We start from the raw sequence: 26,478 nt of genomic DNA, 5'->3' as shown, positions 1-26,478 counted from the left end.
TCAATTTAAAGTCTGTATTTAAACCATATTCTTAGCATGTGTACATTGACATTTGTAAAACGGCAATAAAGATGTTTCATATACTTCTGTGCACACACACACACACAGAGAGGAAGGCATAAATGTTCCTTCTATTTGCAGAAGTCATTTATCAGACAAAGAGCAGTCACATTATCTGTTAAATATTCTCCTCAATCACAAAAGAAAGTATACACGAGGTGATTTATCAAAAGCAAAAGGATGAAAAAGCAAATTAAGGAAGAATTAACAATGCAATTTCCATTCCGCATATTTCCACACATTGACATCCCTTCAGAAAAGTAGCAAGGTTTGGAGCGGTAGCTTGCAAAAACAATATGAGAAACAGAAGTGGCTACACATACAAGAAGCCACTTGTGTTGTGAGACACTGGGGGTGCATTTCAATAGTGTAGAGTGGCTTCCTTTCCTCATCTCTTCATTTACAAAAATTTGAAGTCACAGGATAAGTTAAAGCAACATGAAGGTTGAACATTTACATTTTTTTGTCATTTAGCGGACCTTCTTATCCGGAGCAATTTACAGGAGCAATTAGGGTTAAGTGCCTTGCTGAAGGGTACGTCGGCAGATGTTTTACCTAGTCGGCTCTGGGATTCGAACCAGTGTCCTTTCGAGTTACTGGCCCAACGCTCTTAACCAGTAGGCTACCACATCAGGTTACATTCTTTCAGATCCCCAAATAAAATAAAAGGCCGATATTTAATCAGAAACACGTTGGAGCACGTGACATATTTAAGCATTTACCGTGAATGCAACTTCCGCAAAATGCCGTAACATTGCCTTTAAAAAGGTGCATTGTTGACAGCACTCTATAATGTGCGTCAGATTGAATTCGAGCCTAAGACCTGGTGTAAGACAAGAGTGGATGGCACTTGATTCTTCCAGGGGAACAGGTGTGGTTCTTTGTCTATTTCTACATGAACCAAGCACAGGTCCAGCAAGGGCTGGGGGGGAATGTTTATGTACAAGAGTGTGGGTGAGTCTAAAGAAATGTAATGAATCATTCATTCGAATTCTGTGGGTATGTCATCTCAAAAGTTACAAATAGGATATGAATTATCTAATCAACAGGCAGCGGACAGCATACATACCACAGTATGACATTCCAGTTTCAAACAAGCACCACACAATTTATTTTTCTGGCTTCTGGACACAGCGATCAAGGTTGGGGTCAATAGCATTTCAATTCAGTCAAGTCAGTAAACCCTTTCAAATTCAATTCATGAATGCAAGTAGTGGCACTTTGTTTTCAAAGAGGATCCCTCGCTTTGAGTTGAAATTGAATTAATTTACTTACCAAACTAAATTAAAATGCAACTTACCACGATGCAAACTGAGGGCAACAATAACAGACCATTAACACTTGTCTCAACTACCCTTTAAACCCACTACACAGGTCCTACTCACAGAGATCCTTCCTTTCTAAAAATCACAAGATAACAAATCATAAATAGTCAAGAACAGGGTGGTCTATGCATTTATATGGAGCTGTTTGAGGAACTGAATATCATTCATTAGAGTATCAATAACATTGGTACTCTATCATAGAGGAATAAGACATCTTGATGCACAGAGAGCTGCTTTGAAGCGAAACCCAGGTAAGGGGGTGTTGAGTTGACCGGTGTCTCTGACCGGTGAGTCAGAATGTTTGGGATTTATTATTTGAGGTTTTTAATCTGCTGGTTGGTGTTGTTGATCTTGAGGTCCAGCTTGTCCACTTTACCCAGCAGATTGTCCAGAGAAGTGTCCTGATTCTCAATTTCAGATTGGAGGCCCAGTCCTAGGTTCTTTAACCTTCCCAGGCCCAGGGACATCTCATCTGGAGCAGTTCAAGAAAACAGGGGTTCGTTAAAATTAGAATATATATTTTTTTAATTCTCCACAAAATGTGGAAATTTGCCTTCGGCTTCACACAAAAACAGATATACACAAATAGATGTTAACTGCTGATAAGGAGTTGGATTCTTTTGTTGTTGATCGCCATTAAAAGTTATGAATAAAATTAAGACAAATGTAATTGTTATTTCCCATAGGTCCTGGAAGGCTCTTACCTAAGTTGTTGTCCAGGGTCTGGTGGGCGGCTCTAAGCTGTCTGTTTGCAGGGTAGCCATTTTGACTAGATGAGCTGTCATCTGATGCAAATGCGTCGAAACCTACACCACACACAGGAGATGTCATTGACAGAAAATTATCCTTTTGCTTAAAGTAGCTGCCAAGTGTTCCAGATTTCTATGAAATATGACCTATTACAATATGAGGAAAATAAAGACTTAAAAATAATGCTGTCATTTGCATAATAGTGATCAACAAATCACAGACGGACCTGTCTCGGTCAAAGTATGTGAGGTCACATATGAGGAAATACACTGAACAAAAATATAAAAAACGCAACAAAGTGTTGGTCCCATGTTTCATGGGCGGAAATTAAAGATCCTAGACATTTTCTATATGCACAAAAAGCTTATTTCTCTCCAAATCAATGCACAAATTTGTTTTGCACATCCCTGTTAGTGAGGATTTCTCCTTTACCAAGATAATTCATCCACCTGACAGGTGTGGCATATCAAGAAGCATGATCATTACACAGGACAATAAAAAGGCCACTAAAATGTGCAGTTGTCACAACACAGATGTCTCAAGTTTTGAAGGGAGCGTGCAATTGGCAAGCTGACTGAAGGAATGTCCACCAGAGCATTTAATGTTTATTTCTCTACCATAAGCCACCTTTGTTGCTTTAGAGAATTTGGCAGTAAGATCAACTGGCCTCATAACCGGTAACAACGCGAGCCCAGGACCTCCACATCCGGCTTCTTGACCTGCGGGGTCATCTGATACCAGCCACCCGGAAAGCTGATGAAACTGTGGGTTTGCACAACTGAAGAATTTCAGCACAAACTGTCAAACCGTCTCAGGGAAGCTCATCTGCACGCTTATTGTCCTCACCAGGGTCTTGACCTGACTGCAGTTGAACGTCGTAACGGACTTCAGTGGGCAAATGCTCACCTACCGTGGCCACTGGCAAGCTGGAGAAGTGTGCTCTTCACAGATGAAACTGTTTCAACTGCAACGGGCAGATAGCAGACAGCATGTATGGAATCCTACTATCACCCCTGGTGAGACAAAACCACGACTCGTCAGTGAAGAGCACTTTTTGCCAGTCCTGTCTGGTCCAGAGACAGTGGGCTTGTGCCCATAGGCGACGTTGTTGCCGGTGATGTCTGGTGAGGATCTGCCTTTACAACAGGCCTACAAGCCCTCAGTCTAGCCTCTCTCAGCCTATTGCGGACAGTCTGAGCACTGATTGTGGGATTGTGTGTTCCTGATGTAACTCGGGGAGTGGTTTTTGCCATCCGGTACCTGTCCCGCAGGTGTGATGTTCGGATGTACCGATCCTGTGCAGGTGTTGTTACACGTCGTCTGCCACTGCGAGGACGATCAGCTGTCCGTCCTGTCTTCCTGTAGCGCTGTCTTCGGCATCTCACAGTACGGACATCTCCAGCCCTTATGCCTCCTTGCAGCATGCCTAAGGCACATTCACGCAGATGAGCAGGGACCCTGGGCATCTTTCTTTCTGTGTTTTTCAGAATCAGTAGAAAGGCCTCTTTAGTTTCCCACATTTCCATACCTTTGACCTTAAGACACTAACAGCTTAGGCAATTAATGACTGTTCCACAGGTGCATGTTCCTTAATTGTTTATGGTTTATTGAACAAGCATGGGAAACAATGCTTAACCTGTTACTCCTACCCCCTACTTTTTCGAACATTCTGTTAAAAAAATCGCGCAACATTTCCGCGCCCTGCTACTCATGCCAGGAATATAGTATATGCGTATGATTAGTATGTGTGGATAGAAAACACTCAGACGTTTATAAAACTGGTTAAATCACGGCTGTGACTATAACAGAACGTGCGTTTCATCGAAAAGCGCAGGGAAATCTGATCACTGAAAATGCGAAAATATATCCATGCGCCACTAGAACCCATTGTTGAATGTGAACCACATTAAATGGGGCCGAGGTTGCAATACCTACAGCTTCCACACGATGTCAACAGTCTTGTAATTTGCCTACGATTTGTTTCTTGGTCAAACGGGCACAAGGTAGCGCCTTTCTTCCTGTCTCCGACCGGATATTTTGGTTGAGATTTACCCGGACATTATTTCCAGACGTACAGCTATAGAATATACATCGCCTCGTGATCAATTTGATCGCTTATTAACGTTTACTAATACCTAAAGTTGCATTACAAAAGTATTTCGAAGTCTTTTGTGAAAGTTTATCGTCGACTTTTTTAATTAAAAAAAATTACGTTACGTTATAAAATGCTATTTTTTTCCTTGATCACAGTCTTCATAGATCGATATCTAGGCTATATATGGACCGATTTAATCGAAAAAAAGACCCAATAGTGATGTTTATGGGACATCTAGGAGTGCCAACAAAGAAGATGGTCAAAGGTAATGAATGTTTTATATTTTATTTGTGCGTTTTGTGTAGCGCCGACTATGCTAATTATTTTGTTTACGTCCCCTGCGGGTCTTACATGCTATCAGATAATAGCTTCTCATGCTTTCGCCAAAAATAATTTTAAAAATCTGACTTGTTGCCTGGATTCACAACGAGTGTAGCTTTAATTCAGTACCCTGCATGTGTATTTTAATGAACGTTTGAGTTTTAACGAGTGCTATTAGCATTTAGCGTAGTGCATTTGCATTTCCAGATGTCTAGATGGGACGCCTGCGTGTCGGGTAGGAGAAAGAGGTTAAACCCTTTGCAATGAAGATCTGTTTTATTTATTTTTATTTCACCTTTATTTAACCAGGTCGGCTAGATGAGAACAAGTTCTCATTTACAACTACGACCTGGCCAAGATAAAGCATAGCGGTGTGAACAGATAACAACACAGAGTTACACATGGAGTAAACAATAAACAAGTCAATAACACAGTAGAAAAAAAGAAAGAGTCTATATACATTGTGTGAAAAAGGCATGAGGAGGTAGGCGAATAATTACAATTTAGCAGATTAACACTGGAGTGATAAATGATCAGATGGGCATGTGCGGGTAGAGATACTGGTGTGCAAAAGAGGAGAAAAGTAAATAAAATAAAAACAGTATGGGCATGAGGTAGGTGAATTGGGTGGGCTATTTACCGATGGACTTTGTACAGCTGCAGCGATCGGTTAGCTGCTCAGATAGCAGATGTTTGAAGTTGGTGAGGGAGATAAAAGTCTCCAACTTCAGGGATTTTTGCTATTTATTCCAGTCACAGGCAGCAGAGAACTGGAAGGCGGCCAAATGAGGTGTTGGCTTTAGAGATGATCAGTGAGATACACCTGCTGGAGTGCGTGCTACGGGTGGGTGTTGACATCGTGACCAGTGAACTGAGATAAGGCGGAGCTTTAACAAGCATGGGCTTGTAGATGACCTGGAGCCAGTGGGTCTGGCGATGAATATGTAGCGAGGGTCAGCCGACTAGAGCATACAGGTCGCAGTGGTGGGTGGTATAAGGTGCTTTAGTAACAAAACGGATGGCATGGTGATAAACTGCATCCAGTTTGCTGAGTAGAGTATTGGAAGCTATTTTGTAGATGACATCGCCGAAGTCGAGGATCGGTAGGATAGTCAGTTTTACGAGGGTAAGTTTGGCGGCGTGAGTGAAGGAGGCTTTGTTGCGAAATAGAAAGCCGATTCTAGATTTGATTTTGGATTGGAGATGTTTGATATGAGTCTGGAAGGAGAGTTTACAGTCTAGCCAGACACCTAGGTACTTATAGATGTCCACGTATTCTAGGTCGGAACCATCCAGGGTGGTGATGTTAGTTGGGCGTGCAGGTACAGGCAGCGAACGGTTCAAAAGCATGCATTTGGTTTTACTAGCGTTTAAGAGCAGTTGGAGGCCACGAAATAAGTGTTGTATGGCATTGAAGCTCGTTTGGAGGTCAGATAGCACAGTGTCCAAGGAAGGGCCAGAAGTATATAGAATGGTGTCGTCTAGAGGTGGATCGTAGAGCGTAGAGGTGGATCAGGGAATCGCCCGCAGCAAGAGTGACATCATTGATAGAAAGTGTCGGCCCGAGAATTGAACCCTGTGGCACCCCCATGGAGTCTGCCAGAAGACCGGACAACATGCCCTCCGATTTGACACACTGAACTCGGTGAACTACTTGGTGAACCAGGCAAGCCAGTCATTAGAAAAACCGAGGCTACTGTGTCTGCCGATAAGAATATGATGATTGACAGAGTTGAAAGCTTTGGCGAGTTTGATGAAGACGGCTGCACAGTACTGGCTTTTATCAATGGCGGTTATGATATCGTTTAGTACCTTGAGTGTGGCTGAGGTGCACCCGTGACCGGCTCGGAAACCAGATTGCACAGCGGAGAAGGTACGGTGGGATTCGAGATGGTTAGTGATCTGTTTGTTGACTAGGCTTTCGAAGACCTTAGATAGGCAGGGCAGGATGGATATAGGTCTGTAACAGTTTGGGTCCAGGGTGTCTCCCCCTTTGAAGAGGGGGATGACCGCGGCAGCTTTTCCAACAGGCTGGTAAATAGGGGTTGCGACAATGGCGGCGGACAGTTTCAGAAATAGATTATATTGGCCGAGGTTGGAGTAGCCAGGAGGAAGGCATGGCCAGCCGTTGAGAAATGCTTGTTGAAGTTTTCGATTATCATGGATTTATCGGGGGTGACCATGTTGCCTAGCCTCAGTGCAGTGAGCAGCTGGGAGGAGGGAGGTGCTCTTGTTCTCCACACTTTACAGTGTCCCAGAACTTTTTGGAGTTAGAGCTACAGAGCTATCTGTGAAGTTATTTGTATTTTTACAAATTATATTTTAAAGACAGGATCCTGGAAAGGGGACTTTTATATATATATATATATATTTGCTGCCTTTAATAATTTCCCTAACCCTATTACCCCTAATTAAGTATTACATTTGTATTACTCCCCCATAAATTGAGTAAACGAATGGACAACAATACTTAGGCTTTTACTTTCAGCTTATACATAACTAATGTAAACTACCTTGTTTATTTTTAGTCCCAGCCTTCAGCAACCCTCAATCCCTCCAATCTCTGAAGACCATCAGGTTTTGATTTCTAGCTGCCATATATTTTTCCACTGTGCTGTTTCACAAAATATTTATATTCTCATAGTTGACAGATTGTAAATTAAAGATAAACACCTTTGCTAAGAGTATTATATTATTGATCAATTGACTGACTTATCAAATTACCCAGCCATTTGCAGAGTTAACTCTAAGTCAACGTTGTATTTTTTTTGCCATTCCCAACCAATCTACATATGAGCAGTACCAAAACAGCGAAATCTGTTAACTAGCGCACACACAAACAAAAGTTTGGGTTCACTTTGAAATTCTTGTTTTTGAAAGAAAAACATTTTTGGTCCGTTAAAATAACATCAAATTGATCCGAAATACAGTGTAGACATTGTTATGGGCCTCTATACATAGGTGTATAGAGGCCCATTATCAGCAACCATAACTCCTGTGTTCCAATGGCATGTTGTGTTAGCCTTTTAAAACGCTAAACTTGGATTAGCTAATTGATAATTTGAAAATCATTTTGCAATTATGTTAGCACAACTGAAAACTGTTGTCCTGATTAAAACTGTCCTTCAGCATTTGTGGGTTCAATTACAGGCTAAAAACAGCCAGAAACAAAAGGACTTTCTTCTGAAACTCGTCAGTCTATTCTTGTTCTGAGAAATGAAGGCTATTGCATGCGAGAAATTGCCAAGAAACTGAAGATCTCGTACAACGCTGTGTACTCCTCCCTTCACAGAACAGCGCAAACTGTCTCAAACCAGAATAGAAAGAGTGGGAGGCCCGGTGTACAAATGAGCAAGAGTGTGTGTGTGTCTAGTTTGAGAAACAGACACCTCACAAGTCCTCAACTGGCATCTTCATTAAATAGTACCCACAAAACACCAGTCTCAATGTCAACAGTGCAGAAGCGATGTCCAGTGTCTGTTCTGTTCTTTTGCCCATCCTAATCTTTTTTATTGATCAGTCTGAGATGGATTTTTCTTTGCAACTTTGCCTAGAAGGCCAGCATCCCAGCTGAGCCGTTGTTACTCCTAGACGTTTCCACTTCACAATAACATCACTTACAGTTGACCGGGGCAGCTCTAGCAGGGCAGAAATCTTACAAACTGACTTGTTGGAAAGGTAGCATCCTATGACGGTGCCACACTGAAAGTCACTGGGCTCGTCAGAAAGCTATTCTACTGCCAAATGTTTGTCCTATGGAGGTTGCATGGCGGTGTGTTCGATTTTATACACCTGTCAGCAACAGGTGTGGCTGAAATAGCCGAATGCACTAATTTGAAGGGGTGTCTACATAATATATAATATATGCCATTTAGCTGACGCTTTTATCCAAAGCGACTTACAGTCATGTGTGCATACATTCTACGTATGGGTGGTCCCGGGAATCGAACCCACTACCCTGGCGTTACAAGCGCCATGCTCTACCAACTGAGCCACAGAAGGACCACCACATACTTTTGTATATATAGTGTATGTATTTTCAAAATGCATAATGCCTCCAGCTCATTGCAAAGTGATGTGTGACGTGTTTAAGCCTGCATTCAGTTACCAATGAGAAATAAAAATAGCTCTTTTGAATCTTGGCCAAAAAACAATTATATTTAGAATTTGTAAGTCGCTCTGGATAAGAGTGTCTGCTAAATGACTTAAATGTAAATGTAAATGTAGAATTATTGCGAATTGATTGGGCTTATAACAGAGGTGTCGGGCAGATTTTTCACTCAATGCCTCTTATCTGTATGCTCTGCGCATGTGACAAAAAAGATACAGTGAATATCCACGGGCTGGTTCGATCCAGGACAGCCTGAGCATGTACCCAGCCGAGACATCAAAGACATTGGGCAAGATCGTGAACTCAAACCTGGCTTAACAGCCTTAGGTCGACTCGTTTGTGCTTGTCATATTATTAACAACCAGTTAGCAAGGCTAAACAGGCCAAAGAATAACTAACAAATTGTCGGGAACTTCACAAATCTAGTTACCAAAATTTAACAATGTCCAGAAGGATGTAAGACAGTTAAGTTGGCGTAAACCCTGATAAATAACATTGGAACACAAAATGTTTCTTAAAATTTGTAAATTGTTCTGCTAAGCTCGAGGTGAAGAGCGGGAGAATTTAAGAAACGAATCCGTGCCTCGGGTTTATCACCTGTGGAAGGCAGAACTCCCGGTGAGGCATGGTGTTCACTGGCCTTGTCAAGCATAATTATAATATTCTTCAGTAGAGGGCTCTAGCACACAAACTCCTCATAGCTGTGTTGTACCAAGTTGACCAACTAAAAGGGAACAAGGGATGACAAAGGAGATATTATTTTGTGGCTGAGGTTTGTGGCCTTACCTCCAATGTCCAACTTCCTCAGGTTGGGGTGACTGGCCTGGTACTTGCCTTCATGCTCCTTACTGTGAGACATGGCATTCTGCAATCTAACACACACACATACAGTCAGAGACTCAAGGCAGGATGATCTTTGACCAAATACTAAAGACATTACACACTTCACAGTTTAATCAGACTTGAACACAGAAAAAGTAAAGACTGACAGTGTAAGAATAAGCCCTCTACCACCATCTTACACCTCTTCATTCCTCACACAAGACCTGTATGGGCAACATGGCAGAAACTATGATAGTATCACCGCGGATAGCCTAAATACTCAGTCAACAAGGGGCTACTGATGGTGGAATGTTTGGGATATCCCATGAAAAGTTGTTCACTAGCATTGTATATAGCAACAGCACATGCCAGAGTAAAGAGATAGAGGTATAGGAATAAGCAGGGAGGGACTGGGCATTACTTGCTGCTGGCTTGGTAAACAACAGGCTCTTCTGGCAGGGACTTGGTGGTCTCAGGCTTGGCCTTAAAGTAAGTGACAAGGCCTCCCCACACACTCTTAATGCTGTTGATGTGTTTCTGGCTGGTTTTCAGGTCTTGGCCCATGTTGTCCACCATCCTCTCGGTCCTCTTCAGAGCCTCCCCCTGACGCATCAGCTCCTACGGATGGACACAGAGAGGAAATCAGTGTTATCAAATTCACTCGGCTATATTACTCTTTACAGTGGGCCAAAAAACATGGAGAAATACATCTAACAATGCAGGACTTTGATAATACAGATGCTCCAGGGTGACTTTTCCGAGGTACAGATCAGCATCCTAGAGCTGGCCACCCGTCCAAACTGGGCAATAGGGGGAGAAGGGCCTAGTCAGGGACGTGACCAAGAACACAAATGGTCACTGACAGAGCTCCAGAGTTCCTCTGTGGAGGTGGGAGAACCTTCCAGGAGGACAACCATCTCTGCAGAACTCCACCAAAATCAGGCCTTTATGGTAGAGTGGCCAGATAGAAGCCACTCCTCAGTAAAAGGCACACAATAGCCCACTTGGAGTTGGCCAAAGAGCACCTAAAGGAGTCGGACCATGAGAAACAAGATTTTCTGGTCTGATGAATGAAACCAATATTAAACTATTTGGCCTGCAGCTGAGCTTCACGTCTGGAGGAAACCTGGCACCATCCCTACGGTGAATAATTGTGGTTGCAGCATCATGTGGGAATGTTTTTCAGCTGCATTGTGCTGAGTAAAGGGTCTGAATACTTATGTAAATGTGATATTTCAGTTATAAAAACATTTTGCAAACATTTCTAAAAACCTGTTTTTGCTTCTTCATTAAAAACAGGTATTGTGTGTAGCTTGAAATAGAATAAGGCTGTAACGTAACAAAATGTGGAAAAAGTCAGGGGGGTTTGAATACTTTCTGAATGAATAGGCTTACCTCTGCAGTCTCAGCGCCGATCTTCTCCGACTCATAGATGAGCCCCAGGGAGCGGTGGCTGCTGACCACCGCAGACTTGGCCGCACGCATCACTTCCTGTTGGAGGCATCTCTGCTTGCGCTCTGCCTCACTCACCCCCCTCTCTTGGGGGTCGTAAAATCCCCCACTTGACCAGCGCTGCTCCTCCTCATCATCATCTGCAAATGGGTTGTGGGTTCTGGGGTATGCCATCTTTTCAACAGAACAGCAGTAGAGTTATGACAGTGGAGAGTGGACACAGCAGGCACGGGGGGGCTTATACATGACAATTGTGTTCGTTCACCCTATGTTTACTGGGTCATTCTCATGGAACCATTAAAACACCATGGCAGTAATGATTTAAAAAATAAAAAACATTTAGTAATGTAACAAAATATCATAATGAAGATAGTGTTCTCTACCTTGCACAAAGAGTCATTTCAACATGGAATTGAATTATTTTTGTCATTACCTCAACACGTCCAGCTGTCTGAATGCATGTTGTGTTGTAATTTAAACAGAGTAAAATGAAAATATTCTTGAATGTATAACTGAATATTATGGTAATATGAATAATGAAAAAATGAAGTGTCCATGACTGATGTTCTCATCCTCCGCAACATTTTTGTAGGACTGTTTTGGCAAGTCGGCTAGGAAATTTTTCCAACTTATTTACAGACAGATTATTTCACTGCATCACAATTCTAGTGGGTCAGAAGTTGACTGCCTATAAACAGCTTGGACAATTCCAGAAAATGTCATCATAGCTTTAGAAGCTTCTGATAGGCTAATTGACATCATTTAAGTCAACTGGAAGTGTACCTGTGGATGTATTTCAAGGCCTATCTTCAAACTCTGTGCCTCTTTGCTTGACATCATGGGAAAATCAAATCAGTCAAGACCTCAGGAAGAAATTAATACAAATGGGGAGCAGTATCCAAACGCTTGAAGGTAACACCTTCATCTGTACAAACAATAGTACGCAAATATAAACACCATAAGCACCACGCAGTTGTCATACCGCTCAGGAAGGAGACGAGTGCTGTCTTCTAGAGATAAACGTAATGTGGTGCGAAAAGTGCAAATAAATCCCAGAACAACAGCAAAGGACCTTGTGAAGATGCTGGAGGAAACAGGTACAAAAGTATCTATATACACAGTAAAACGAGTCCTATATCGACATAACCCGAAAGGCCGCTCAGCAAGGAAAAAGCCAATGCTCCAAAACTGTCTTAAAAAGCCAGACTACGGTTTGGGGACAAATATCGTACTTTTTGGAGAAATGTCCTCTGGTCTGATAAAATTTAAATAGAACTGTTTGGCCATAATGACCATTGTTATGTTTGGAGGAAAAAGGGGATGCTTGCAAGCCGAAGGACACCATCCCAACCGTGAAGCACGGGGGTGGCAGCATCATGTTGTGGGGGTGCTTTGCTGCAGGAGGGACTGGTGCACTTCACAAAATAGATGGCATCATGAGGAGGAAAAATTATGTGGATATATTGAAGCAAAATCTCAAGACATCAGTCAGGAAGTTAACTTATTTGTAGTAGGGGGCAGTATTGGGTAGCTTGGATGAAAAACGTGCCCAAATTAAGCTGCCTGCTACCCAGCCATAAAAGCTAGAATATGCATATAATTAGTACATTCTGATAGAAACTTCAGTGTTTTCTAAAACTGTTTGAATGATGTGAGTATAACAGAGTATAGCAAAAACCTGAGAAAAAAAACAACCAGGAAGTGGGAAATCTGAGGTTTGTAGTTTTTCAACTCAGCCCCCATTGAATATACGGTGGGATATTAGTTATGTTTCACTTCCCAAGGCTTCCACTAGATGTCAACAGTATTTACAAACTGTATTGAGGATACTCATAAGAGCTCTTTGAGTGAGTGGTCTGGCAGAGTGCCACAGCCTCGGTCTGGCGCGCTCAAGTGAAAAGGTAGCTACATTCCACTTCATTTGTACAGACAAAGGAGTTGTCCGGTTGGAACATTAATGAAGTTTTATGTTAAAAACATCCTAAAGATTGATTACATACTGAGTTTGGCATATTTCTATGGGCTGTAACATAACTTTTTTGGAACTTTTCGTCCGACGTTCGGCGCGACCTGAACGCGCTTTTGGATTTGTTTACCAAATGCCCTAACAAAAAAAGATATTTGGACACAACTGATGGACATTATCGAACAAACAAAACATTTATGGTGGAACTGGGATTCCTGGGAGTGCATTCTGATGAAGATCAAAAGTTTTTTTGAAATCTGACACAGCAGTTGCATTAAGGAGAAGTTTATCTAAAGTACCATGTATAATAGTCGTATCTTTATCAATGTTTATTATGAGTATTTCTGTAATTTAATGTGGCTCTCTGCACAATCACTGTATGTTTTAGAACTAGTGAAGGTGCCAATGTAAACTCAGATATTTATATAAATATGAACTTTATCAAACAAAACATACATGTATTGTGTAACATGAAGTCCTATGAGTGTCATATGATGAAGATCATCAAAGGTTAGTGATTAATTCTCTCTATTTCTGCTTTTTGTGACTCCTCGCTTTGCTGTTTTTCTGTGGCTTGGTGGGACTTAACATAATCGTTTGTGGTTGTTTCGCTGTAAATCCTTTTTGAATTCAGACACTGTGGCTGGATTAACAAGAATTTAAAAATGGTGTGAAATACTTGTATGCTTGAGGAATTTTAATTATGAGATTTTTGTTGTTTTGAAATTGGCTCCCTGCACTTTCACAGTGTATTTGGCATTGATCAAATCTGCAGACAGACAGTCAAGTTCCCATTAAGTTGTCCAAACGTGGGTTGGGACAAGCATGCATTGACAGGCAAGCTGCAGAAGGACGAGCAGGCTACTATCTCTCATCGTTTATCAGTGCAATTTTGACTGCCAACTAGCTGAAAAAGTTTGAGGGTTTATCCAATGTTCCCTCGTTAGATTTTAGATCATCATGCACTGGCTAGCATTAGTTATTGATCGTGTTGATGTGAACAGGCAACTGAGGGAGAGAGCCTACCTTTTCATGGTTGTCTGATCAATAGGATTGCGAAGTTCCCAAAAGGAACTTCCAAATGGGGATCTAATAAAAGTTCCCAAATGGAAGACTCACGTAGTATTTACATTATTTTGTGGCTTTTGGCGAATGCGCTCTAAATAACAGTATGAGCAGCGTAGAAGGGGGGGCAATGCAAATGGTCTGGGTAGCCATTTGATTAGATGTTCAGGAGTCTTATGGCTTGCGGGCAGAGAGAACAGTCTATGACTAGGGTGCCTGGAGTGACTATTTTTAGGTTGCATTAAGGAGAAGTGAATCTAAAATTCAATGCATAACACGTGTTTCTTTTAGCAATGTTTATTATGAGTATTTCTGTAAATTGACGTGGCTCTCTGCAAAAATCGCCGGATGTTTTGGAAGCAAAACATTACTGAACATAACGCGCCAATGTAAACTGAGATTTTTGGATATAAATATGCACATTATCGAACAAAACATACATGTATTGTGTAACATGATGTCCTATGAGTGTCATCTGATGAGGATCAAAGGTTAGTGGCTGGAGAAATGGCTGTGTTTTTTTGACTTGGCTATGACCTAACATAATCATATGTTGTGCTTTCGCTGTAAATCATTTTTGAAATCTCGACACGATGGGTATATTAACAAGATGTTTATCTTTCATTTGCTGTATTGGACTTGTTAATGTGTGAAAGTTACATATTTCAAAAATATATTTTTGAGTTTCGCGCACTGCCTTTTCAGCGGAATGTTGTCGAGTAGGTTCCGCTAGCGAAACGCCTGCCCTAGAAAGGTTCATGTCAAGTTTCCTGAGGTAAACCCATAAGATTTATGCAGGTAGATCTTATTGCCTACATTAAAGAAAGTAGCATTATTGCGCAAAACAATGAGCTGGGAATAGAACGACTGAAGACTAGTTTGTGCTATTCCACCGCTGCTAATTGTTTAAAAACTACAAGTCCCACATTCCACAAGCGGCACACTCCAACCATAGTAGAGTTCTTTGTGATGACGCAGTCCAATCAGAGAGAGAAAGGTGAACACCGGAAAATAGTATCGGTATAGGCTATAAGTTAACGTGCAGACATTGCTAAAAATGAAGCCCATTCAATTTTATTTTAAGTGAAAAAGAGACGAGGAGAAAGAGGAATCAGGAGAGGAAGATTCACAAGGTTCAACTAATGAAGCCTCTTCACAAGGTTTACCTAAGGCAGCTAACGTTAGGGATGCTGAGAACAACGTTAGCGAAGCTACCATGACCCTCACTGTCATTTCAACGTCCACTGTAGCTGGTGGAGGGAGAACATATAGATTCAATGCGAATTGGCTCAAAATGTTCCCATGGCTAGAGTTCGAAAACAACGTCATGTTCTGCAAATAATGTAGAGGGCAGAAACAGGCAAGAAACTTGTCCTTCATGTCAGGAAACCCGCATCTGAAAAGAGATAGCGTAGCGAAACATAACATCTCGCGACGGCATATCCAGTGCAGAGATCTGTACCTGTTGAGACAGGAGAAACCATCAGGCACGGTGTCAGCAGCCTTGAGGCGGCAAGTGCTGCTGTCTGAGGAGGAGAAGAGGCAGCTGAAAATAAAGATAAACATTGCATACTTCATTGCGAAAGAAGAACCTTTCGTCAAATTTGGTCCGCTTATCAGACTCCACCACAAAAACAGAGTTGACATTAATCCCACATACGACAATGATGTAAAATGTGCGGAGATGATCTGTCAAATTGCTGACATAATGAGAGAGAGCCTGTCAGCGAAGCTGAAAGCCGCGAAGTATCTTGCCATTCTAATAGACGGAGACACTGATATATCCAACACCAAATGCGAGATTGTCTACATACGCTTGTTGGAGGATGGGAAGCCAGTCAATCTCATGGTCGGACAACAGACCCTTGAGCACTCTCATGCCATTGGTAAGTTGTTCCTCTTTATAGGGTTATTCTTGTGTAAAGTTTAATCATTATTCATAAGAGATCATTTTATTCAGTTTACTTTTGTATAATTGTTTTTTGTGTGTTGTCATTCGAGGTGTTTTGGATGTCACCAAGGACACATTTCGTGCTGTTTGCCCAGAGGAGAATCATGGATGAAGAGGTGCATCTACTTCAGGGCAGATGGTGCCTCTGAACATGGGCCACTATGGGGGAGTGATTGCCCAGCTGCAGAGAGAGAGGCACATAGGTTTGTAACTAATAAATGGTCTATGATCTAGTTTTATTTGATAGCAGAGAATGTTAAACAATACTGTGCGTGTGTGTGTGTGCGTGCACTAAGTACTGTAATGGTAAATACCACAGAATTATTGTTTTCTGTTGCACAAGAGACATGGGTTGAAGGAGACTGAATTGTTTGGAAGATTCTGTTCTGACTTTCACAGACTAGATTTGGATCTCTTTTAGTCCCCATTTGGACTAATCTTCCGAGAGTCCTTAAACATTAAAATACAATTTATAATACCAACACATTCTCACATATATACTAACATAAATATTCAATCTAAAAAATATTGATTCTTCATCTACTATAGTCCCACAACATTTCTATGTATTATAGTTAAATTGTTTTAAAATAATGTTTACATTTATATATTGAAAAGGTTTCTGGTTTGCTCAGTTAATTTATTCCATTTTTTTATTGCTCTAAATCGAAATGTTATTTTGCCTATTTCTCTTTTCTGTCTGGATAACGCATAGATAGTGGACAATCTATTCCTAGTATTTACGGAATGTCTGTCTCTTACCAACTGAATACCGTTGTGAATATAACTTGGCCGTTTTAAATGTATATGATGAAATAAAATAAGCATGTTTTTTAAATTTTATATCTTGTCGATTGATGACCAACCAAGAACATTGCGCATGACTAAAACAGAAGAACCATATCTCCACCTTAAAACAATCCTTGCTGCTTTGTTCTGTGCATTCTGCAGCCTCCTAACTTCACTTGATGCATTTCCCCAGAACACAGAAAAGTAGTTCACCCAACTCAATTAATGCTTGTGTAATTTGCTGAATAATTTCCCCCGGTAAATATTTAGCTATCCTTCTGATTATGCATGCTGTTATAATATATATATATATATATTTCTTTTACATAGATTAGTTATCTGAGACAAACATGATAAGCAGTTGTCTAGCTGCACTCCCAATAGTTTCTGCCACTATTTCTGTCATCCAAATTGGACACCTTTGAGCTAGGAGGTCTATACACACATACCACCAATATGGGTGCCTGGTGAGGCATACATTAAGGTCATCCCTCCTCTTAAAAGGTATATGATTCTGAATGTACAGTGCTACACCCCCACCATTCCTATTCCTGTCTCTTCTCAGTAGACTATATCCATGAATGTTCATTTGCCCATAATTTACAGATACATCTAAATGCGTTTCGGTCAGAGTCAAAATATGAATATTATTTATGTTGACAAAGTTAAAAACCTCATGTATTTTGATAGGAAGGCTACATACATTAACCTGAGCTATTATATGCAACCCTTTCCTTGTCAATTGGAGATCAATAGTGCATGTATTCATTATAGTGGAGATCACTAGAGCATGTATTTGTTGTAGTTCATGTAATGATACACTACAACTCACAAACTCAGATTTGAACATTGGATTTAAAATAGCCAGGGAGTTACCCTAGAGTCCTTCATCCCTAAAGCCAACACCTCATTTGGCCGCCTTTCGTTCCAGTACTCTGCTGCCTGTGACTGGAACGAATTGCAAGAATCGCTGAAGTTGGAGACTTATCTCCCTCACCAACTTCAAACATCAGCTATCCGAGCAGCTAACCGATCGCTGCAGCTGTACATAGTCTATAGGTAAATAGCTCACCCTTTTTCACCTACCTCATTCCCATACTGTTTTTATACTGTTTTTATTTATTTACTTTTCTGCTCTTTTGCACACCAATATCTCTACCTGTACATGCCCATCTGATCATTTATCACTCCAGTGTTAATCTGCAAAATTGTAATTATTTGCCTACCTCCTCATGCCTTTTGCACACATTGTATATAGACTGCCCATTTTTTTTTTCTACTGTGTTATTGACTTGCTAATTGTTTACTCCATGTGTAACTCTGTGTTGTCTGTTCACACTGCTATGCTTTATCTTGGCCAGGTCGCAGTTGCAAATGAGAACTTGTTCTCAACTAGCCTACCTGGTTAAATAAAGGTGAAATATTTTTTTTTATTTTTTTTAAATACAGTTGCCCGTTGATATAAAGTTTATCCATCACCATGGAGACTCGTTGATTCAGGCAACGCTTTTCCTTCATGATGGGATACATTGATCTCAGTGGGGAAGTGATCATTCATTCCAAAATTAGTGTTTCTGAGTTCTCTGCCCATGTTCTTCGCCATTTCCGTTTGCTTGCTTAAATTTGTCAAAACATGCAATAAAAGCCTGTGGCCTATTTCCAGAGGCCTTACCTATTCTATGGACTCTGGAGAAAGTGATATTACGCACAACATCAGTGGGCAGTTTTAGTTGAGTTTGGCATAAAGTCTCAGACTGTTTCCTCACAGCCTCTGCTGTTGTCATTCTCCAGTAGCCCTGAAAATATTAGATTGTTCCGCATTGAGCGACATGTACATCAAGCAAAATGTCTTTAATTTGTTTGTTCTCCCTTTGCACCACCTCCACCTTCCTATGAATAGAGTCTACTATAGAGCTGTCTTTTAACATGCTAAACCCTTACACATGGCCAGAAGACCAGGCCAGCCTTCTCACCTTTGGCGATGATGGTGTGGCATACCTGATGAGGCATTTCAAGGAGCCTCTAGAGAGATGTAAGAATTTATTTGACACTGCATTGCCATATGAGACAATGTTACATTTGCATATTTGCAAACTCACTTGCTCTGTTCAATCCTGCAGATGGGGGTGCAACATAGCTGCAATCCTGGATAAGTGGCAGGGGCTGAAAATCCTGGTCAGCCACAATTTCAAGGACAAGTCCTACAGTTGCCTGTGGGAGACCATGTTGACAAAGGACCCCTACAGGCACAATTACAAGGTAGACTAACAGTCTTGAGTCCATGTATGGTATCCTATGGTTGGTTTTGATGATTTAATGAAATTGAAAGATATCATCTTTTCCCTAGAACATTTGGTGCAGCTTATGCTGGTGCTGCCCATTTCAGCCACCCAGTGTGAGCGAAGCTTCTCTGCGCAGAACCGGATTAAGAATTCGTCAAGAAGCTGCCTTGGGTCTCCACCACCGAAGACCTGATGAGGATCAGCCTGGAGGGGTCTTCTCTGTCAAGGAGTTCGATCCCACTCCTGCCGTGGACCGCTGGCTGACCTCCAAGCGTGCCGGACGGCCAACATACAAAAGCAGCTGGACAACTGATATCCTGCGTCTAGTAGGCATGTGCTGTTCCACAGGTGTGTGTCCCTTAGTACACTCACGCAGTATAAATATGTATGTAAATTGTTAATAAACTTTGTGTTACATTTTTCACTGTGCTCCTACATTTCTTTGTGTGCTCCTACATTTTTTCATTTAGGAGCACATGTACTCCTTGGGGAAAAAAAAGTTAGCATAGAGCCCCGTCGGAGCTGGCTGGGTGAAAAATGCCATAAAATAATGCCCGTTTTTTTTCATGATTACTTCATAACTATGGAAAACAGCTGGGACACACGGTAATGTTATGAAACTGGGCTCCATAGCCAATGCAATGAACACATTTTTATCAACAAAAAAAGCGGTAAAAATGTTGTGTTCATCATGTCCTGACATTTAACAATGCTTTTTTTCCGATAACAAGTCCATTGCATCCGCTGTGGAGCCCCGTTTCATAATATGACCATATTTCCAAGCTGCTTGCCGTCATTTTGAAGTAAACATGAAAAAAAAGGCCTTTAGGGCATTTTCACCCTGCCAGCTCATATTAGTTCTATTGAACACAGTGGCACCAACTGGCCTTCCGAACGTTCTATTCCAAGTTTATTGCTCTAAGTCACACCGCCTGCTTTGCCATTGTTGGCACTGAGACCTGCCCACGTTGTTGGTAGTTAAATGCAAACAAAAAAATGACTCATGGAACTCTTGAGTTCATCCCATTGTTTACTACAGGGAAATACAGACATGTCTGTCTATTTTGCCAAATATCTCGCAATGTGTATATTTGGATTTTATTCAGGTCGGACTCCATTTTTATTGTGAGAATCTCCTCTTTCTAATTATGTACATCTGGGCAGCGAGCTCGGTTGTCATCAAATGCTAGCCCCAAAATACTTTTTTGCCCTTGGAACGCTGAGCTCCCCCCCATTGTTTTCCTATGGATATGTATGCTGGTCCATTTCGCCAAATAACTCACAATGTGTATATTTAGATTTTATTAAATCAGGAGAATCTCATCTTTGTAATTATGTAAATTCGGTTGTCATCGATCACTAGACCAGAAAGTCAGAAGTCCCCTTCCCTTAATTTCTCATTACGCAGAAGTAAGCATAGTTGACACCATTGACGTACGGATGTTTACGAGTTGACCGACGAATAGATTGTAGTGGTAAAATAAAAAGGGATACATTTGTTCCATTTGGGCGAAATTGAATTGTAAGCGTCACACTAGTCAAAACAGGCCCTGCGAACGTTCAATGAAATTGCCATGGGCTCGCGCTAGCGTTCCAGATTAGCCAACATTCTTAAGCAGTTTTCCAGCCTATGGTGAATTTGGACTCATTCTATTGTCCAAAAAGGAAGCCAATTCTAGTGCTGTTGACCCGAAGACCATACCAAACAAAATGTTAGTAGTACGATGAAGACGTTATTTAATGTAAAATAGTAAAATGGTCGTTTCGATGCATTAGAATGACACATTTCCTGAACAAATTCAGCGATATCTGCTAACCAGACCTCTCATTAAGCGATGGTCAGACGATGGTCTTGTATTGTTATCTTCCATGGGTAAACGTGGTTGTTTGGAGTTAGTTACCAACTATCAACAAGTTGGTGTGACTGAATCTTTTGCTTTCGTTCTGAGTTGGTGATTAAATCAAAACGGTATATTACATTTCAGCATGACAACGTTTAAAACAGATAATTACCGTTAGTTAGCTGGCTAACGTGTTAGCTAGTGTAGCTTATAACTAACGTTATAGAAGGGTGTAATAATTAGCTAGACAAAGAGTTGAAACGCAACGTTTGTAACTAAAACGACGTTCTATTGGACAAATTCAGGTAGGTCCCTCCCCATTTCGTTCAGTTTGCTTCCGTTTAAGAAACGTTTAACAGAAATGGCGTATTTTCATACGCCCAAGATGACTTACCTAACAATTCAAACCTAAAAAAGCACAGCACTATTCTCATTATAACAATAAACGACAGCCAAATAAAAATAAGTTTAAACCACTTACGTTTACGATCTACACAACCTTTTGACCGTGGTCTGGTGAAATGTTGTTGTATCAGCTGATTAACAGCAAAAAAATCGGTTTCCGTTGTCTTCTTCTTTGGAGTTTAACGGCAGTTGGCATCCAATATGTTTCATTACTGCCCCCAGCTGGACTAATATAAATACATTCTACTTTGTTATACAATTTTTATATATATATCTATCTTTATTTAACCTTTACTTAACTAGGCAATTCATTTAAGAACAAATTCATATTCACAATGACAGCCTACCGGCTAAACCCAGACGATGCTGGGCCAATTGTGCGCTGCCCTTATCGGACTTCAAATCACAGCCGGATGTGATACAGCCTGAATTCGAAACAGGGACTGTAGTGACACCTCTTACACTGAGATGCAGTGCCTTAGACCTCTGAGATATATATATATATATATATGTGTGTGTGTGTGTGTGTGTGTTTTTCATAGTTTTGATGTCGTCACTATTATTCTACAATATAGAAAATAGAAAAATAAAGAAAATGCCTTGAATGAGTATGTGTCCAAACTTTTGACTGGTGGGGTATATACACTGCTCAAAAAAATAAAGGGAACACTTTAACAACACAATGTAACTCCAAGTGAATCACACTTCTGTGAAATCAAACTGTCCACTTAGGAAGAAACAATGATTGACAATACATTTCACATGCTGTTGTGCAAATGGAATAGACAACAGGTGGAACCACAGACCACTTCTCAGTTCCTATGCTTCCTGGCTGATGTTTTGGTCACTTTTGTATGCTGGCGGTGCTTTCACTCTAGTGGTAGCATGAGACGGAGTCTACAACCAACACAAGTGGCTCAGGTAGTGCAGCTCATCCAGGATGGCACATCAATGCGAGCTGTGGCAAGAAGGTTTGCTGTGTCTGTCAGCGTAGTGTCCAGAGCATGGAGGCGCTACCAGGAGACAGGCCAGTACATCAGGAGACGTGGAGAAGGCCGTAGGAGGGCAAAAACCCAGCAGCAGGACCGCTACCTCCGCCTTTGTGCAAGGAGGAGCAGGAGCAGCACTGCCAGAGCCCTGCAAAATGACCTCCAGCAGGCCAAAATGTTTTTATTTATTTATTTATAAATTATAGGTGGGCTATGTACAGGTGCAGTAATCTGTGAGCTGCTCTGACATTTGGTGCTTAAAGCTAGTGAGGGAGATAAGTGTTTCCAGTTTCAGAGATTTTTGTAGATTGTTCCAGTCATTGGCAGCAGAGAACTGGAAGGAGAGGCGGCCAAAGAAAGAATTGGTTTTGGGGGTGACTAGAGATATACCTGCTGGAGTGTGTGCTACAGGTGGGGGATGCTATGGTGACCAGCGAGCTGAGATAAGGGGGGACTTTACCTAGCAGGGTCTTGTAGATGACATGGAGCCAGTGGGTTTGGCGACGAGTATGAAGCGAGGGCCAGCCAACGAGAGCGTACAGGTCGCAATGGTGAGTAACATATGGGGCTTTGGTGACAAAACGGATTGCACTGTGATAGACTGCATCCAATTTGTTGAGTAGGGTATTGGAGGCTATTTTGTAAATGACATCGCCAAAGTCAAGGATTGGTAGGATGGTCAGTTTTACAAGGGTATGTTTGGCAGCATGAGTGAAGGAAGCTTTGTTGCGAAATAGGAAGCCAATTCTAGATTTAACTTTGGATTGGAGATGTTTCCCGCTCCTCCGCTCTCTCCACTGGCTTCCAGTTGAAGCTCGCATCCGCTACAAGACCATGGTGCTTGCCTACGGAGCTGTGAGGGGAACGGCACCTCAGTACCTCCAGGCTCTGATCAGGCCCTACACCCAAACAAGGGCACTGCGTTCATCCACCTCTGGCCTGCTCGCCTCCCTACCACTGAGGAAGTACAGTTCCCGCTCAGCCCAGTCAAAACTGTTCGCTGCTCTGGCTCCCCAATGGTGGAACACACTCCCTCGCGACGCCAGGACAGCGGAGTCAATCACCACCTTCCGGAGACGTATATGTATATATATATATATATATATATATACACACACACACACCAAGCAACAGGGCTAAGTAGGCTACCCATTGGACTTAACCAATGTCAGGATTGTAGTTTAAATGGGTGGTTCTCAAATCTATCAAATATACAGTTGTTTATGAATAATAAAATAATGTTAATTAACCACAGGGACAACTTGATTCAGTCAAGTTTTGTGATCAGCTGGTTGATAGTTGGAAGTAGCCACCCCATCTGGACATTGGTTTCAGCCTGCAGGATGTTGATGGCCTTGGCGACTGGGCTCATGGTGTCAGCATACTCTGTTACTATGAGAAAAAACTATGTTAATTGATCTAGCTAGTAGGTTACGTCAATAAATTACGTCTGCAGTAATTAGCGAGTTAAGAACAACTTTATCAACTAACACAATTAATAAAATGGCTAGCTAACTGGATGTTGGCAAAAATTTAAAAGCTAACCGTTAGCTAGCTAGCTTGACCAGTTAGTCAAGGTATTTGGCTAGACTAATGTTAGCTGACTAAAATGTGCCCCGATTCGGAAACTACCAGTTCACTTAAGCTAGCTAGTTTGCTCGTTTAGCTAACAAAGCTTCCGAATCTGGGCACATTTTAGCCAGCTAACATAGGTAGCTACTAGCTAGTGAACTATTTGGGTAGATTAGCTAGCATCAACTAACACTGCCTGTTGCATTAGCAAATGTGGGCTACCTAGATTATCTCATGTTAGATAGCATGCTAACGTTATTCTAGCAAACTACCAGCATATCGATGGTGAGTTCTTGAACGCTAGTAACGTTATTTCCTGAACTAAGCATTACAGACATTTCATCCGGTAGGACGAATCCTTCATTCCGAGAAAAGCAAACTTTTTTTTTCGATACCGCCAAGGGTGTTTGTCCTCATCAGGAGGTGTGGGAGAGCGATTTCTGACACGCTTGAGCAAAGTGCTGCTGAGTGGATGACTGTTTTGTGAGTGACAGGCTCCCGGTGGGTGGGCTTTACACTTTAGGACTCTTGGATTTAACCAAATTGAAGAGGATTGGATCAATTCTGCGTGTCGTCGCTTGCAGCCGAGCTAAACAAGTTCCCCCAATGAGTGTGCCGACTCGCCGATGTTGCTTGCATCTTTTTCCAACATGATTCGTTTTTTTTCTTCCAGCTTCAGATTGATTTGATTTTTGAGTAAAAGTATACTTGTTTTATTTTTTTATGTAGTGAAGTAAAAGTAAAAGTCGACATAAATAGTAAAAAGTAAAGTACGGATAGTATTTCTACTTCATTACTTTACGCAACTGACTGCAATAAGTTAACGTAATCAAAAACCTTTAAACGTTTAAGTTTGGTGCAAAATTGTTAACGTTACTAGTGGGTGCATTATAATTAGCCTTGACCCAGTCATAACGACTCATATGGCAGAAGACTATCTTCTGTTTCATGAAGCAACTTTATGTAAATAGAGCGTGAGGTAACAGCTGGAGAGAAGGATTTCCAGAGCTTTGGTGGAACAAGGTGGCCAGCTGTGGTAGAATGGAGTGAGCATGTGGGTTGGCAGGGGAAAATGTTGGGGCGAATGTCAGAGGTAAAGGTGGTGAAGAGCTTTGTCGGTCAGAAAGAGGATATTGTATTCAATTCGGTGGCAGACAGGGTACCAGGGGAATTCATGGTGGATGGGGGTGATGAAGACGGTAGGTAGCTTAGTGGTTAACACATTGGGCCGAAAAGGTACAAAATATGTCCATGTGCCTTTGAACAAGGCACTTAACCGTAATTGCTTCAAGGTTTCCTTTGATAATTGCAGTCCCTGGCCGTGACCCCACTCTCAGAGGGTGTATTAATACACACTTGTAGATTGTGAAATAGGACAAATATAAGCACCCACCAAATTATTATTATGTGCTGTCAGGAACATTTGGAGTTTATGGAGAGAGCTTGAGTTGAAGCTGGAGACTAATTCATTTCAGTAGTGGAGTCTGGCGGAGATGAATGCAGGGACAGTTTGATTAAAGATTTTTCATTAAACTGTACTCTTTTCTTTTTATGTCAGATGGTCCAGCACCATTCTCGGAAATGCTTTCATTTTTGGTGTTATTCTCAATTCTAGAAAAGGCTTAAAATACAGGATAAAGTCTTGCTATGACACATGCTTGCGCAAAACACAAGGCCCTAATTATAAACAACATCCATGGCAGATTGCCAGTGTGCTGCTGTAAAACTGGGGTTTTAGGTTTGTGGTTCCTTCAGCCACATCTTGTCCTACTTGTGTGACACGACTGGGTGCCCTCAATGCGCGCTATCCACAGCACTTTCCACAGCTGCTTGGCCAGGTCATCCGACAGGGCCTCTGCACCTTTCCAAAGTAGTTTAGAATGAGGTTAATGTTGTGCGTGTTCTTGCTGTCTGTTCGGTACTACTAATACATGAGGTCATTCCATGAGCACTCCAGGTTCATCAGTTCATGGTAGCCCTCCAGCAGCTCGGCTTGCTCTGTCATTATGGAGTGTCTGCCACCATCTGAGGCACTTATCAGGAAGGGAGGAGGAATATTAATACACAAATACATTGTTACTGCACAGCAGTGCTCTCCAACCCTGTTCGAGGGTTGGAGGTTTTCACTCCAGTCACAGTGATAACTTACCTGATTTAGCTTACCTGGTGAGATAGATTATGGTTGGAGTAAAAACCTACAGGACGGTAGCTCTCCAGGAACAGGGTTGAAGAGCCCTTCCATACAGTGTCGGATCAAAGCAAAAATATAAACACAACATGCAACAATTTCAAAGATTTCACTGAGCTACAGTTCATATAAGGAAATCAGTCAATTGAAATAAATTAATTAGGCCCTAATCAATGGATTTCACATGACTGGGAATACAGATATGCATCTGTTGGTCACAGGTATCTTTAAAAACAAATGTAGGGGTGTGGATCAGAAAACCAGTCAGTATCTGGTGTGATCACTATTTGTCTAATGCAGTGCGACACAATTCCTTTGCATACGTTGATCCAGAGCAATGTGTGACATGTCTGGTGAGTATGCAGGCCATGGAAGAACTGGGACATTTTCAGCTTTCAGGATTTGTGTACAGATCCTTGCAACATGGGGCCGTGCATTATCATGCTGAAACATGAGCCGATGGCGGCAGATGAATGTTTACGATAAATAACAAA

At 41.6% G+C, this 26,478-nt stretch overlaps 1 protein-coding gene and 2 long non-coding RNA genes across 5 annotated transcripts; 2 read left to right on the top strand and 1 right to left on the bottom strand.

Annotated features, from left to right (window-relative positions):
- Positions 1-21,437, bottom strand: snap29 (synaptosome associated protein 29). Of its 3 annotated transcripts, none has more exons than XM_035762777.2 (7): positions 21,312-21,395; positions 15,430-15,493; positions 10,880-11,110; positions 9,906-10,102; positions 9,449-9,534; positions 2,090-2,191; positions 1-1,857 (listed from the first exon to the last, which is right to left on the bottom strand). In XM_035762777.2, the coding sequence occupies exons 3-7, from the start codon at positions 11,108-11,110 to the stop codon at positions 1,697-1,699; spliced, it is 777 nt and encodes a 258-aa protein (XP_035618670.1). In that variant the 5' UTR covers positions 15,430-15,493; positions 21,312-21,395; the 3' UTR covers positions 1-1,696. The 3 variants fall into 3 exon arrangements, with proteins under 3 accessions (XP_035618670.1, XP_035618669.1, XP_035618668.1); XM_035762776.2 differs by having other exon boundaries at positions 15,430-15,513; positions 21,312-21,382; XM_035762775.2 differs by lacking the exon at positions 15,430-15,493 and having other exon boundaries at positions 21,312-21,437.
- On the top strand, positions 15,520-16,761 carry LOC127911656 (uncharacterized). Its single transcript, XR_008078776.1, has 2 exons — positions 15,520-15,853; positions 15,969-16,761. It is a non-coding gene; the product is annotated as an uncharacterized LOC127911656 (long non-coding RNA).
- LOC118376103 (uncharacterized) lies at positions 18,438-19,199 on the top strand. Its single transcript, XR_004823968.2, has 3 exons — positions 18,438-18,739; positions 18,828-18,966; positions 19,055-19,199. It is a non-coding gene; the product is annotated as an uncharacterized LOC118376103 (long non-coding RNA).
- Positions 21,438-26,478: the final 5,041 nt, after the last annotated feature.

Source organism: Oncorhynchus keta, chromosome 25, assembly GCF_023373465.1.
Source record: "Oncorhynchus keta strain PuntledgeMale-10-30-2019 chromosome 25, Oket_V2, whole genome shotgun sequence".
Classification (NCBI taxonomy): Eukaryota; Metazoa; Chordata; class Actinopteri; order Salmoniformes; family Salmonidae; genus Oncorhynchus; species Oncorhynchus keta.
The sequence above is the reverse complement of the archived record's forward strand: the minus strand, read 5'-3'. Positions and strand labels throughout refer to the sequence as shown.